Source organism: Phoca vitulina, unplaced genomic scaffold (assembly GCF_004348235.1).
Source record: "Phoca vitulina isolate PV1807 unplaced genomic scaffold, GSC_HSeal_1.0 scaffold16, whole genome shotgun sequence".
Lineage (NCBI taxonomy): Eukaryota > Metazoa > Chordata > Mammalia > Carnivora > Phocidae > Phoca > Phoca vitulina.
Window position 1 is genome coordinate 33,886,102 of NW_022589719.1, and position 15,568 is coordinate 33,901,669.

General features: G+C 43.8%; 1 protein-coding gene across 12 annotated transcripts in view; it reads left to right on the forward strand.

Annotated features, from left to right (window-relative positions):
* PPP6R3 (protein phosphatase 6 regulatory subunit 3) overlaps positions 1-15,568 on the forward strand; it is a 137,043-nt gene that overhangs the window by 69,202 nt on the left and 52,273 nt on the right. For all 12 annotated transcript variants that reach the window (XM_032414520.1, XM_032414521.1, XM_032414522.1 and 9 more), the window contains 4 exons: positions 3,076-3,213; positions 5,887-5,952; positions 8,600-8,712; positions 11,733-11,846. In XM_032414520.1, coding sequence (XP_032270411.1) covers positions 3,076-3,213; positions 5,887-5,952; positions 8,600-8,712; positions 11,733-11,846 — 431 coding nt within the window. The remainder of the gene's footprint in view (positions 1-3,075; positions 3,214-5,886; positions 5,953-8,599; positions 8,713-11,732; positions 11,847-15,568) is intronic.

Sequence of the window (15,568 nt, forward strand, 5' to 3'; positions counted from 1 at the left end):
GGGGAAGCGACAGTTGTTTTTTTTTTCTTTCCCCTAATGATGCGCACAACACAAATGAGGCTTTGAATCAAGCTTTTCCATAAATGTAATTGATGATTAGTTTATACAGATGGTGATTATTTTCTATTTTGAGTCCACTTGAAAACTTAAGTGTTTAGCTTGAGATGTCTCTGTTTATGCTTTTATTATTATTTTTTAAGGTTTTATTTATTTATTAGAGAGAGAGAGCAAGGGAGAGCGGGAGCATGAGCTAGGGGAGGGGCAGAGGGAGAGGCAGACTCCTTGCTGAGCACGGAGCCCAAGTGGGGCTCGATCCCATGACCCTGAGATCATGACCTGAGCCAAAGTCAGACACTTACCCAGCTGAGCCACCCAGGCGCCTCCAGACGTCTCTGTTTAGACTGCCGTTCCTGTCTAGTAGTGCTGAGCAGAAAATCCTACTTTACTGTGGAGGGAACTGCCCCCTCCCTCTCCTCCCCTTCCTCTCCCCACCCCTACATCTGTTTTGTTCTTAAACAACTCAGATACCCTTGGGAAATTGATTTTCCAAGGATCTAGTATATGTGTAGTGGTTCTCAAAGTATGGTTTCTTGACCAGCAGCATGAGTACCGCCTGAGAATTTATTAGAAATGCAAGTTTGTAAGCCCCACCTCACGCTTAATGAATCAGACACTCTGAGGGTGGGGCCCAGCGATCTGGGATTTTTAGTAAGTCTTCTAGATGATTCTGATGCATACTAAAATTTGAGAGTCACTGCTCTAGTGGCAGCGTACTGCTGTGCAGAAGGATGTGCTTACCAGGAGATAGGATCCACTTCTGGAAACAGGCACCCAAGGAGCAACGAGCGCTTCCAAGTACAAACAGACCTGCCAGAGTGCAGCGAGCAAGGGTGTGATGCCAGGGCTGCAGTTGGTCCAACCGTCCGGGCCTGGCCTCCTCCCTGATGGAGAACAGGCTCCGTGACCTGTCCTTGCCATCAGCAGACATGGAGCGATGGGGCTATTTTAGGCCCAGTATGTCTGTCCTTTGCCAAGGCAAAGTGGATGCATGTTTTATTTTATAAAGACAAGATTGTTCTTTCATGTTCTTAATTAGGCAGGATTATCCTCCTGAATGTATTGGAATTGAGATTCTTTTTTCTTAGATAATAATCCCCAAATCATGATTACTGTAATACAGGCTGTCTTTCCCTCTTCCACTTTCTGGTGAGAAATAACGGTAACTGCTGACATTCTAGCAAGTGCACACCGTCCCGTCAGCCTGAGGTACTGGACTTTCAGATGGTTGTAGCCGTTACTGACATAGGCCTTCCACCTTCATCATGCTTTTTCTTTTCAGTCCATGCTAGGGGAGCCCAGATTCAGGGGCTCCGGTTCTCACCATACCTTTGATATAAGCGGGAATACTTGAAGCTTTCTGGGACGCTGAGTGTTTGTGCTGGCCTTCCGGGCCAGACGTGCCCGTGCATGGGTGATGGCATCCGCCAATGAAGTGCTGGGAAAGGGTCCTGCTCACTCCGTGGCTCCTTGTGCTTCTTGGCTTAGGACTCTTGGAATGAGAATGAGAGGATTCAGTCACCCTCGCTCTTTTAGCTCTAGGAAAAGGTCAAACCTAACACCTCTCTCTCCGTTTGAGAATTGAGAGTGTAGATGCAGGTTTCCCATCCCGTGAGATGTTAGTGAGGATGCATGCAGCTGCAGGGAACGAGGAAACTGGAGACTCAGCCTGGCTTACCTGATGCAGTTGTTCATCGGCTCACGGCCCAGGCCATCCAGCCCTGGGGTCCCTTCAGTGTCGGGAAGGTTCGCATCTCAGGTGTCATCCTCCATTGAGGACATCTTACTGTCTTTGCTGTGCTGTCCACAGCACTGGCTCTAGTTTGTGCCTTTGGGCTCCTGAGCTGGTGCTTTTGCCACTGAAGCATGCAGTATTTTGGTCACGTCTGACTTTTTCCTCTTTTCTACTCTGCTGTGCTTTTAAAAACTACTGTGTGACTCAGTTGTGAGTGGAGTAATTGTATCTAACTTCTTGAAGGTTTATATTGTGACGTTTAACCTCCCTGTTCTGAGGAGCAGCCTGGGATAGTTGCACCTCCATTTGCACTGGAGAGCATGGAGCAATTTTTGTCCTCTCTGGCTCAATAGACTTCTTCACGTGGGATGATGGCAGGATTGGTGGCTTTTGTGGCAAACAGATCAAAGTTTAAACCTCAGGGCAGCCACGGTTTGGCTCTAGCAAGATACTGAACTGGTCTGCGCCTTGGTTTCCTTGTCTAGAACGCTGAGTGGGGCAACCCCACCTCGAGGGCTTCTTGATAGAGTTTGGTGAGACTTAGCTGCTGCCACACTGGCCGCACTGCTTCTGGGACTTTCAAAGAGACACTTGGTGCAGATGGACAGAAGGCCCCCAAGGGTGTGCAGGACAGAACGCTCTCCCTCTTGTGGCACAGAAGAGAGACCTGGGTGGCAGTTGTGACTTCTCGTGTCCCTTCTGTAGCTGCCCCTCTCCTCCCCACTCACCCTCCTTGTGTTAATCTGGTCAGGTGAGCAGCTGACCTCAAACCCACATGTGATGTTGCTGGAGCAGGTGAGTTAGCCGCTTAGACGGACTTAAAAACACTTGATGTTTTGAATTACTTTTCTTACTTGGTAGGGACTAATTAGGATTTTGAATATTTATTCTGCATTTTAGTGCAGTCTAATGGACTTGCTTTATGTCCATAAACTGTTTAATGGTATATTCTCGTGCTCTTTATAGGGTATTAAATTATTTATCCTTATTCTTTGAAAATTAATAATGAAAGTGAACAGAAATAAAAGATTCTATTATAGTGTATTTATATGAGGAAATGTGTGATAATTTGGGAGTTTTTTCCCCAAGGGGTTTTGCATGCTCTAACAATTAGCAGGCTTTCCAAATTTACATCTGATTACTAACTCAGCATTTGCCATTCCTCCACTTAAGATGGTGGTGGGATTTGAGAGGGGGCAGTTTGAGGGGTCAGGGTGGAATACATTCTAAAGTTGATAGTTCCCCAGTTACATGTCTTTCAGTTTTGGTTTGTTCTCCTCTAGATTGTGGATTTCTTAAAGAAGAAACGTGATTTTGTAGACCTTATAATAAAGCACATAGGAACTTCGGCCATCATGGACTTATTGCTCAGGCTCCTGACGTGCATCGAGCCCCCGCAGCCCAGGCAAGATGTGCTGAATGTGAGTAGAATTAGGGCCCCTGCACCGGGGCGGGGAGTGGCCCAGGAACCGACAGGGCTGCTGGGTGCTGGGAGGGATTCCAGGGGGTTGGGAGGAGGCAAAGGTTGTCTGAGGAACTGGGGGGGTGGGGAGGAGGGCAGGGTGGGGAAGGAAGGTGGTTCCAAGGTAGGAAGAGATTATGATTTTGCAGGATTCGTTTTCAAGATGTGCACATCCGGAGGTGCCTGGGATGTTTCTTTGTGAGGGATTCTTTACCCTTTGCCGGTTTGATTTTCAGTGGGAGTGGGGCAGTGGGATGGGTTGAAAATGTGTTTAAAACTGGTCTGGTGGTAAGAGCAGAAGACAGGGAGTTACAGATCTCATCTGAGGATGCCGTGAGGCATCGGTCTTGAGAGCGTGACTACACCACAGGGTCGTGGCTGCAAGGATGGGTTCGGGTGTTTCCAGGAAATCAGCCTTCAGGATAACGTTCCTCTTGTGGGTAGTTAGGATCATAGAAGGAGAAGGAGAATGGGGCTTATTTCCAAAAGCACACATATTTTAAAATTTTGGTAGATGGTTATTTTAGGATACGTGTGCCTCTTGAAGAGCTGTCCTAAGTGGAATTTGGGCGGGAAGAGGGAGAGTGTGAGTAACTGGAAGATGAGGTTTCTCACGGGCTCTTATCTTTGCCCCTTCTTGTCTTCTGTCTCCTCTCTCATTCTCTTCACTGCCTTCTTCCAGAACCTTCCCCAACCCACTCCATCCTTAATACTCAGCCTTGAACCCTAAGACTCATTTCTTTGAAATTAGTTTTATTGGAAATACTGATTTTAATTAAAGACTCAAAGAACCAGAGGAGAGGCAGGAGGGTCTGTCAGGTGGTATTCCAGGAAAGGCATGTTCTGCTGAGGTGAGCAGGCATGCCCAGGCATGTGTTTGTGTAAAGGGGATGGGGTCAGGGCTGGGTCTGTAGAACCAGGCAGAAGTCTCCTGAGAACCGTGGTCATTGTGAGGACACCAGCTGAGGATACCTAGTGAATGTCCTGGAGTTGCCTGTGGGAAGGGACCCTAAATTGGGGTGCTGGTTCCTTTTAGGTGTGTTTTTGTGGATATCTTTTCTCAGAAGATGTTGAGGATTCCAGGAAAGATTGTTGAGGGCAATGAGAGGGGTCACCTTTATATTTGGATTGCTCTAGGCAGAAATAAGTATAGTTTCTTAGAATTCCTTTGGTCACTTCTGGGTTGAATTTTAGGGCCATTTCTAAAGGAATAGATGCGCTTCTGGAGGGATGCAGTGATAGTAAAGGCTTAGGTTGGGGGAAGGGTAGTTAGAAGCTTTGATTTGGGTGCCCGTCATGGGGGAATAAGTGCTTATTAATGGCTGTGGAGGCAGTAGGAGTGAGGGGCTGATCCTTTCATAGCCCACAAAGTTTCCTTCGTTCTCCCTTGGTGGTCATGACCCCCCTGCCCATTGCTACTAAAGTGTGGCCCCAAGTGTCACCTGAGGACTCAGGTCTCACCTCTGCCCTACTGAATCAAAATCTGCATTTTGGCAAGATCCCCAGGAGGGTGATTCATGTGCCCATTTTGAAACTGATCTTAAAATGTAAAGTTGGACCTCTAGCTTTGTGCCCTCTACTAGCTTTGTTTGCATTTTCCTTGGGCACCTTTCTCTTTAAGGAGCAGGCAGCTGTGCCCTTAGCGAATTGTGTTTGATTTCTTGCCACCCAGCCCCATGCCTCTGCCGTCCCCCCCAATTTCCCTTTAACCTTTGGGTTTTGTTTTGAGGTTGTTTTTGTTTTTGTGTCCTTTCTTGGTTGTAAGTGCCTTGTTTATTATGTTGCTTCTGTTCCTGCCTAACAGTCTACTAGCTGATACTTATTCTCCCTTATTCTTCTCTTCCTATTTTCATTTACGTCAGTACTTCACATGTAGATGAGAAAGAGTTTGTCCTAGGCAGGATACTAGCTCTTTACTAACTCGTGACAGGGCAGATGAACTCTCCTGCTACGGTGCCCTGCCCCCCATGTTTCCTGTGGCTGTTTTGGTTTTGGAGTCTAAAAGTTTTTAACCCAGAAGCTTGATACTAAATACTGTTTTTCTCAGTCTTTCTGAAGCTTTTTTTTTTTTTTTTAAGATTTATTTATTTATTAGACAGAGAGCACACACGTGCGTGGGAGTGGGGAGGGGCAGAGGGAGAGAGAGGATCTCAAGCCGACTTTCCTCTGAGGGCAGAGCCTGACCCTGAGATCCTGACTAGAGCCCTATTCTGGGGGCTTAACCGACTGAACCACCCAAGCGCCCCTCTGATGCTGTCTTAGGGTGAATACTGTCTTATAGAAAATACATGAATTACACACGCACATGCGCGTGCACGCCCCAAACAAAATACAGACCCTTTTAGTGCTTAGTGTCTGAGAATTACCCTGTGGCTAAGAAGCTGATGTTAGAATTTTTGTATGTGGGAATTATAATTTGGGGCATAGTTGGTACAGTTGGCTACTGTTTAAATAATAATATTCACTGGCATTTTCCTTGGGGGACTTTTAATTTCCTGTAGTGTTCAAAGTCCAGAGAAACCTGTAACATTCTACTTAAAATGTGATGGATATTTCCAAGTATGTTAATCTTCATTGGGGCTTGAACAAGAGCCACGCATTGCTATGATTACCTCTACAATGTGTTTTACAGTGGTTAAATGAGGAGCAAATTATCCAGAGACTTGTGGAAATAGTTCATCCATCGCAAGAAGAAGATGTAAGTTCTCTTGTGTGACTGTAAACTTGATTTTTTTTAAAAAAGTGGAACCGAGTTCATTTGGGCATAGAGCATAATTGTACAAGACATGAAGGTAGAGGACAGGTATAATCTGGCATTCTTAAAATTGACAATTTTCTAAGCACTAAAGGTTTTTAAAAAATACTACATTTTGCTGATGCTCAGAACCTTTTCAGAAATGTGGAAAACAGCAGGCCCTGGTTCTAGCACGATCTTCTGGAGCTTGGGATTTTGTGCTGAATCTGCTTGCCTTTGTTACAGACCTTCTCCGTCCCACTTCTTTCTCCTTGTATACACATCGTTAGCCCAAATGGTGTGGCCACATCTGCACTTGTGTTTTCTCTTCTGGCTACACTGTCCAGGCAGCACATAGCGTCTTTGCCACCGTTAAACCCCTAGAGTGTTGTTGGGCCCTTGGCGCTCGTACTTCTTGGCCTGGCTTCTGGCACTGACAGGTTTGGCTTTGTCACGGGAGCTGGGGATTGACTTGGCAAAAGGATTGAAGCTGCTCCAGAGTTTGAAGACTGAGCTCTGTGCTGAGGGGATGCCTGTCTGGGTGGGGTCCCCAGGACTGGCCCATCGGCCCCTGTGGAGGAAGCTGTCAGCTCTGCCGCTCCTCTTGTTGCCGCCTTCTGTCGCGGCCTGAGCCCTGTGGAATTGCCCATGTTTAGCCATTTCTGCCTGCGGACACGACAGCTCTGTGGCTCAGCCTACTCTCTGTGAAGGAGGTGATTTAAAGTAGATGGGCAGATATGTCATGGGGAGGTCAGGGGACCTTCTTGTGTGCCTTAGGTTGCCAGTTAGATTGAAGAGTGAGACCATGGAGGAATAGTACAAAGGGAAAAGTGTGTAACCAGAGGATATTCTTGCTCATAAAGCTTGATTTAGCCCCTTCTCCTTGGGTGTATTCAAAAACTTCTGATAACTGGAATTTATCTAAAACAGCCCCCCCCCCCCAAAAGTTAATCATTAAAGGTGCTATTGATTCCCCATCTTCCCCTTGGGACAGTGCATCTGGTGCCCCCCTGCAGTATTGCTCCTATTAACATTCAGAACACATCCCAGTGTGTGCCCGTATCGGGGGCTGCAGTGGGAGAAGCCCTGCTTAGAGGGAGCCTGCAGTCTGGTTGGGCTAATAACGCCTCCTGTGGCCGGGGGAGTTGGACGGTTCCTGAGCACGTTTCCCGTGTGATGTAAATGTGGCCACTGGGGGCCTTGGAGAGTGATGACAGGAGCCTGGCCTGTCTCATTCACAGGGAATACATGTCCGTGGACAAGGCTTGCCTATTACTAGGTTTTCAGTTCTCAAACAGAAGAACATGATTGCTCAACAGGAAATTAAACCTGTCTGCAAGGCTCAGGAGAAACTGATAAAGGAGAAGCCCAAGTCTGCAGCTCTTCTTCTTCTTCTTCTTCTTTTTTTTTAAGGACAAAGCATTTGGAGCATTAGCTTCTTGACTTGACTTGCAAGAAAGTTAATTTTGCCTCTGGACAATCCTTTTGATACTTCTGTTTTGTATTAAGTGATAAATTATATGCTAAAATCATACTGACCAGGGAAATGTTAGGTTCCTAATTCTAGTCAGTGGGCTTTGATACCCTGCTGTGCGTGGTCATCTGTGCCGCAACATCACGGTCTGCCTGAAGCGGCCGTGTCACTGCTCCGTGTGCGCCTGCGCTCAGTGCCGCGTGTCGCAGAGCAGAACGCATTCAGGTGCTGAGATTTTAGACCTTTCCTGTAAGGTAAACACACAGGACATTGGGAGAAGATGCAACATTTCTTACCCATTGGTATATTCCAGAAAGCTGTATTTGTCTTTTTTTTTTTTAATCAGTGCTGATTTAAAAGCTGATTTATCAGCTTCTATGCTGATAAAAATATATACAGTTGACCTTTGAACAACATAGGGGTTAGGAACAACACAGAGCTCTAACAACAAATTAGAGACATGGTGTCATTTTTAAAGTCTGTCATCTGAGAAGTAGAGTTGTATTTTCCCAGGAAGGGAGTTGACTAAGGGGTACCAACCCCCTATGAAATCGAAAATCCATGTAAAACTTTTGACTCCATAAAACCTAACTGTTGATAGCCTATTAGCCATAAGCCTTACTAATAAGGTAAACCATCAATTAACGCATATTTTGTATATGTATTACATGCCATATTCTTACAGTAAAGCAAGCTAGAGAGAAGAAAATGTTAAGACAATCATAAGAGAAAAAATCCATTTCAATAAGTACTATACCATATTAAGAAAATCCACGTGGAAGTGAACTCGTGTGGTTCTAACCCATGTTGTTCAAAGGTCAGCTGTGTTTTGGGGGTGTATTTTTTTTCAAGTTCTCAGTTGTAGAAATTTTTCCTTGCCAGAACTTTGATCCCATGTACCTACGCGTAGTGACCTGTACGGTGCAGTATTGTTATGTGAAGCTCATTAGCCTGGCAGAACCAAATACTCTTGCGTTTACCTATGTTACTTCTACTGAGCTTGACTTTTTACTCACTGCAGCTTCTTATGGACAGTGTTAATTTGTGTTACTTCTTAAGCAGTGTCCTCACTAACGTTTTGTTATAAATTTGACGTTTGATGTGTTTTATGGTTAAAATTGTACTTTTTTCCTTTAGCGGCATTCAAATGCTTCACAGTCACTTTGTGAAATTGTTCGCCTGAGCAGAGACCAGATGTTACAAATTCAGAACAGTACAGAACCAGATCCCCTGCTTGCCACTCTAGAAAAGTATGTTTAAAACTCTGTTCCTGTTTTTTTTTTTTTTTTTTTTTTAAATTGATGCTATTTGATGTGTTACCAGTGTGAGTGGTTGGTGAGTCTTCCATCTGGGGGAATCATGACCCTGCTAAATACCCTTGGGTGGGGGAGAAGGTAGGAGAACCGGCTTATCTGATCTCAGCTATTTTTGATGTCCAGTGGAGACCTGCAGGGTAAAAATGTAAATAAATGACATTTATATGTAGACTTCGAACTCTTCAAATAGCTGTAAACTAGAATTCCATAAAGCCGTCATAAGATGGGGTAGCGCATCATGGCTGTGGTTACTGCTCTGCAGGTCTTTGGTGAAGAATAGTCTGAAACACAAACTAATTTGACCCATTGTAGTCAAGGATTTTTACCAGAAGCTCTTCTTGGGGTTTACTATACCTTTGCAGCTGACTAGGGTAACCTGATCAGACCTGATTTGAAGGGTTACAAGTCTTGTATGTTTTTTGTCTTTGTACTGCTCTGCCCTTATTTTTAATGACAGTTTATTGTGAGCGGCCATCTCATGTTTGGGTGGAAAATAGCTTGAGGATGGTGTGCTGTTTTGAAATTTGTGAATGGCCAACCCGTGGGTACTAGCTTTTCTAGATTCACACATTCTCTGAAAGAATATTTGCCATTGAGCACGGGCATACATTTGACCTGCATCCACACAGTGAGATGAGCTAGGAACAAATTAGAGACATGGTGTCATTTTTAAAGTCTGTCATCTGAGAAGTAGAGTTGTATTTTCCCAGGAAGGGAGTTGACTAATTCTCTGAAGTAGGGAAACTTAAATTATCACCTTCTAAGTAAAATGTCATTTTCCTTCCCCATTTCCGTTATTCTTGGCATTATGGCATATGTACTCTTTTTGTACATCTAAGATATTCCACATTTAAATACTAGTAATTATAGTAGTGTTAGGTTGAACCATGTAAAATTGCCATTTGAGTATGTTAAAAATTTTTGAATACCAACAATCTCATGGTTCATGATAGCATTGTCCAATAGAAATAAAAGTCAGATGTCATTTTAAATTATCTAGTAGCCACATTCGAGTAAAAAATAGGTGAAATTAATTTTAATAATATATTTTATTTAATCTAATTGACACAAAATATTTGAACATATGCCCATTTAAAAAATAATTACTGAGGTATTCTACATTCTTTTCTTTGTCACAGCTTTGGAAATCCAGCGTGTATTTTACACTTAGGACAGGTTAGTTCAAGTACAGTGGCCGTCAGGGACAGCAGGTTCCCCCCGGATGCCAGACTGGTCAGCAGTGAGCACTGAGTGTCAGTGCCACCGGGGCCCTCTCAGATGTGGGGTCTGGCCCCCGGGGCCTGTGTGCTTCGTGCCCTCACAGCTCCTGTGGGGAGTTTACTAACGCTCGTCCAAGAACTCGTTTTTTTTTAAATGTGAAAGTAAATCTATTTTCTCTCACATGTAAATAAATGCCTTAGTATTTAAGGAATACAGAGGCATTCATTTTATCATGTTTGAATAGCTTAGTCCTTCAGTTTATGATTTCTTCTGTATTGGGTGATATTTGTGTGTCTAGATAAGACTCAGTATGGTTCAGCTACTATACTATGTTACATCTTGACCATCAAATTTTTGCTGGCTATCATATCATTTTTGTGCATTAGTAGGATGCTTTCATGGATGTAGTCGACTGATGAGGCCCTGAGCTAGTGAGGGCCTCCTTGTTAGCCACTCCCTCGGGCTTCAGCATTTATGGAACTGTGATTGCACTCTCCAGTAAGAACGTTACGCTGGAACGAGAAGGTGGACATCTGCAGTTGGATGCTGTGTCCGTACTCCTCTACGTGGCGTGAGGCTGCTCTTTGAAAAATATATACCTATTTACTATGAAAAAGCTGGCTGTTTTCTAGAGCCCAGTCCCAAACCTAGTATTTATTTTATAGACTATGTGTTGAGTGACTTTTATAGCGCTGTTTTGGGTAGAGGTCTCACCATTTTAGTGCTGGTCTGGCAGTACTTGAAAGCTCCTTCCATCGGGGGGTGGGGGTGCTCTGAAGTTAGGTTAGATACCAGTTTTATTTGCTTCCCCCAAATAAAAAGAGATTCTCTCTTGCTTGCTGCCCTAGCCTGGTAAGGGCATATTGGGATGCAGGAGCACAGGTGTACTTCGGGACAGCTGGCATCTCTGCTGGGTGAGCAACAGGGACAGCCCAGCTGTGTGTCCCACTGTAAGGGAGATGCCAGTTTTTCAGTCACTTGGATTCTGAAAATTACTGAGATCCTAAGAAACTCAGATCTTCCTTGAGAGCGTCCATATAAATTTACCTAACAAGTTACCCTTGTGTTTTACATTCATCATGGCTTGAGTGTGTAATGTCCATCCTACTGATGGACAAAAACGATACGATAACCAGCAAAAACGAGTGTGCCTATAGAGAATACATTTTGGACAATAGTTCAGGCAAATCTACTTCATTGCTACCATATTATTTTGATTTACCAAATTTTAATTAGAGGGTAAATGCAACAATTGATCTTTTACGTGTTTTAGATCTTAATTATACATTAATGCCTTTGTGGGGAGACATTTGTGGGTTCTAATTAGGCTTTTTGAAAAATTCCCCTCCTTTTGTGGGGTGAAGAGTTCCAAATCTTCTTACCACCCACAGCCACCACCACTAGCACCCGGTCTGAGTGGGAGGTGACTTCCAGTCTTGAAATACTTGTTGGCTCTCAACAAGATTGACAAAGGCAAGCAGGGCCCAGGTGATTCTGCTGAGGGGAGGGAGTAGGGGAATACATGTCGGAGAGTTAGGTTTTATAATAAGCAGGATCACTTGTCTGGTTTAATAGATGTATTAAAAATAAAATACTGTGAAGCGAAACACATCTGACCAAGTGCGGCTGAGCTCTTGTAGAGTACTTGCCTGACTGCTGCCATGCTCTTCTTCTCTGGCGTTACTGTTAATGGATGTTACAGTTAGCACTTGACTGTTGGTTTGTTTCCCTAGGCAAGAAATTATAGAGCAGCTTCTATCAAATATTTTCCACAAGGAGAAAAATGAATCAGCCATAGTCAGTGCAATCCAGATACTGCTGACTTTACTTGAGACACGGCGGCCCACGTAAGCTTTCCTTTTGTCTTACAAATGCTGAGCCATTTTGTTTTGCTTTGAGATTTTCTAGAAACTAAAAGTTGTTGGTTGATAAGCTACAATCTTATGCCCTTGAATCGCAGGTGCTGAGTCTCCACCATATGTGAACTCTGAGTTAGTTTCATGTGAGCGTGGGATATAGGGATACAGTTGAAGATAGTGTTTGGTGAGCACTGTTTACTGGCAGTGTTTAGTTATTTGTAGTAGTTATGAGAAGGTAGCTAGCTATAACAAGTGGTGTCATAAATAAAACATGTAACACAAGAGAAGCGTATTTCTTGATTATGAAATGAAAATAGGTGTTCCTCCTGGTCAGTGGGCAGCTCTCTCCCCTCCAAGTGGCAATTCAGGGACGCTTTCTGTCTTGTGATTCTTTTCTGCACAAGCTAACTTGAGGCTTCAGATTGGTTCTTTGGGGATTTCACATGTGAGGGCACTGCAGTTTGTGAGGCTGTTTTAAAATGGGTGGGCAGGTGGCTTGCGGCCTTTAAGGAAAAATTGTGCCAAGTGTTTCAGAATCAGAAATATTGTCTGCTTTTCCCATGTATGTGCCCTGGGCCAGCCAGATGATGTTTGTCATATTACTCTACAGTTTATGTCCAGTGCTAATTCACTTACTAATTGTCAGAATTTTCTAACTGTTCCCTGGAGCATGAGGATTTGAAGAGGTATGTATATGTGAGCACTCCAGGAATATGTGGTTTAGGGATTGGAGTTCGTATTTTCTCACTCACCGTTAGATTTCTCCAGTAAACCAGTGGGCTTAGAGAGGACAGAGGAGGCTGCTGTCAGCATGTGAAAATTTCGGCCATCCAGGATTTCTGGATGTACTTTTCATGATGTCATTTTGGTTTCTAGCAAAGTAGTGAACACAATCATTCCACTTCCCAAATTCCTTTATCTCTATTCTCGGTTTGTCTAATATTTGGTCTGTGGTAATGGAAGGCAGTTTGGCAACACCGCTTCAAAGATCTTGTAATTTGGGGATTGTCTGCAATTTTGACTGTGTTTGTATCTTCTACTGCAAATTCTATTTTAAAGAATGTAACCAGGGACTAAGGTATTAATCAGGTGGTGCAGGCCTGTCATCTTGCTCCTCATGCTTCACAACAGTTGCACCATCTCTTCACATGGTTTGAAAGCATCTGAAATGGTGCTGTGCTGTGAGGCTTCTGTCAAATACCCTGACTTGAGAATGGAATAAATCTGAGAAAAAAGGTACATCTTTGCAAATGGAAGAAAGAAAACACATAATTGTACAATCTAGAGCAGAGAAGATACAACAATAAGAGAAACAATGGAAGGAAATTTTTGACCAGAAGGAACTTGTCTTCAGATCAGAAAGTGATCAAATGCTATACTCAAGATTAAATTTAAAAGGGAGGGTGGCACTCAGATTTTAGCCTTTTCCTGATGAGATTTATGAATCCCAAGAAGAAAGGACAAATCCTAGAAATACCTGGATAAGAAAAAATGGGTTAACTACAAAGCAAATCAGATTGCCAGGCATCTCATTTGTGAAGCTAAATAAAGATGGAAAGCGGAGGGCAGGACTGTGCCCCTGGCTCACTGCTGCTGACTGCTGGGACGTGTGAGGGCAGAGCAGGCCTTCCCCGGTCTCTGCGACCTCAGCGACCTCAGCGTTCCATCTGGCTTCTGTTCTCGGCGTGAAGTACCTGAAGATGTACTTGACCAAAACCCAACAGAAAATAAGTTAAAGAACTTAAAGAAGTAATATTCATAAAAGTGATGGTAAAGGAAATGGATAGGGTTTGAAAATTATTAATATGAATGTGATGGTTAAATGTTCAGAATGAATAAATGAATAATTGAATAAGTTACATGTTGGAAACAGTACATTTTAGATTATTTTAATAAAACTCAAGAAATGAGAAAAGGGGTAAGTTAGTATATATTAGCTCTTACCTTACACCAAGGAACTGGGGTACTTTCATAGTTTCATTTTTCATCTTGGTGAAATTAAGAGTTCAGATACGTTTTCCATAAATGCAGGACAATAGTAGGCTAGGTAACTCCCAAATCTCCCTAGGGGACAAAGAGGGCAAAGAAACCTGAAAGCTGTAGACGCCAGGGGAATATGCACACACCTGAAAGCTCCTCTTGGGGAAACGGTGGTGGCGGGGCAGGGCAAGAGGCCAGAAAAAGCTTCCCTTGCAGAATGGGCCTCAGGAAACAGAGCAGCAGCCTTTGGGGGAAATGCACGAGTCCCCACCGTAATCCTTCCTCTAGCACCTGCTGAACGAAGTCCTTAGGCCATTAAGGAAAGCCTTTAGTCATAAAGACACAGGTGAAGACCATTTGCAGTGGGAAGAACGGACCAGAAAAAATCCTCTAGCCCATGGGAGAGGCAGGGACACGTTCTGGGCCCCAACTGTTAAAGAGATCCCCTAGCACTGAAGCAGGGTCAGTGAGAGCTAGGGACCCTTCAGCTGCCTAAGACAGCCTAAAGCAGAACAGTGGCATTTCTTCCCACTGTTCCATTCCACCAGACCTCCAGTAACAGCAGCCAGCTGATAAGAGGAAAGGCTGGTGTAGGGGGAGACTTTTATCAGGCACAGGAGCAAGCTTACAGGGAAGAACTTTAGCTAAGAGTAAGCTAAAGAGTGACGTGGGGAAAAAGTAGACAAACCAGCCCTAAGTATAAATACAGAGTAACTTGAGACACATTTGAAGTCTAACACGCTGAGGGAAATCAGTCCTAGCAAACCTAGTTCAGCTGCTCACCTTAAGATTGATTTAAACCCCACACTAAAGGTCTAGAGAATAAGAGATGTGTTCATTCCAGAAATAATGTTTACATCGGTTTCTACTACCCTACACAACTTGTCCACCTTTTAGCCCAAAATTGCAAGACAGACAAGATAAAAAGAATCCCAAAAAAGCTCATGAGCACGAGTAGTCAATAGAACGAAATTTAAAAATGCTGGAACTGTCTGACAGAGAATTTAAAATAACTGATTAAATATGTTAAAGGATTGTGGGGAAAATGGACAATATGTGAACCGGTGGGGAATTTTAGCAGAGAGAGGGAAGATCATATGGAAATGCTAGAACTAAACACCACAGCAGAAATGAAGAATGCTTATGGGCTTATTGGTGAACTTGGACCGACTCAAGGAAAGAATCAGTACAGGACATTAGAAATTACCCACACTGAGCCACGAAGAGTTCAACCAAAAAGACTCGCTTTGTGGGCTACAAGAATCTAGAAGTAATGACATGCCACTGGGAACAAGGATGAGTGCCCAGATCTTGGTTTCTCATACCATTCTCCAGGAAAAGGACCCAGGGCTCCTTGGAGAAATGGCTGGTTTTACGACAGGGGCAAGAGGAGCCTAGAGCATCATGTAGTACAAAAATAAGGAAGTATTAAAAGCCCTACAAAACCCCACCCCTGTGAGGCAGGGGTTCTGTCAGAGAAACACAGGAGCCAGCTGAAAGAGCTTCCATTGGCCAGAGCTGATTGACATAATCAGCAGCAGCAGCAGCATAATAATTTGTACAATAAAATAAAGCTGTGTTGTCTTAGAACCCAAAGTACAAAATCTTCGTTAGCTCATACTGATACAAATAAATGGAGAAGAGACATCTCCCCTGCAGAAGAATTTCAAATAGTTTGTGTAGATGCTCCCTCCTCAAGGAGGAAGAACAAACTGGCCACTCTGCAGTGT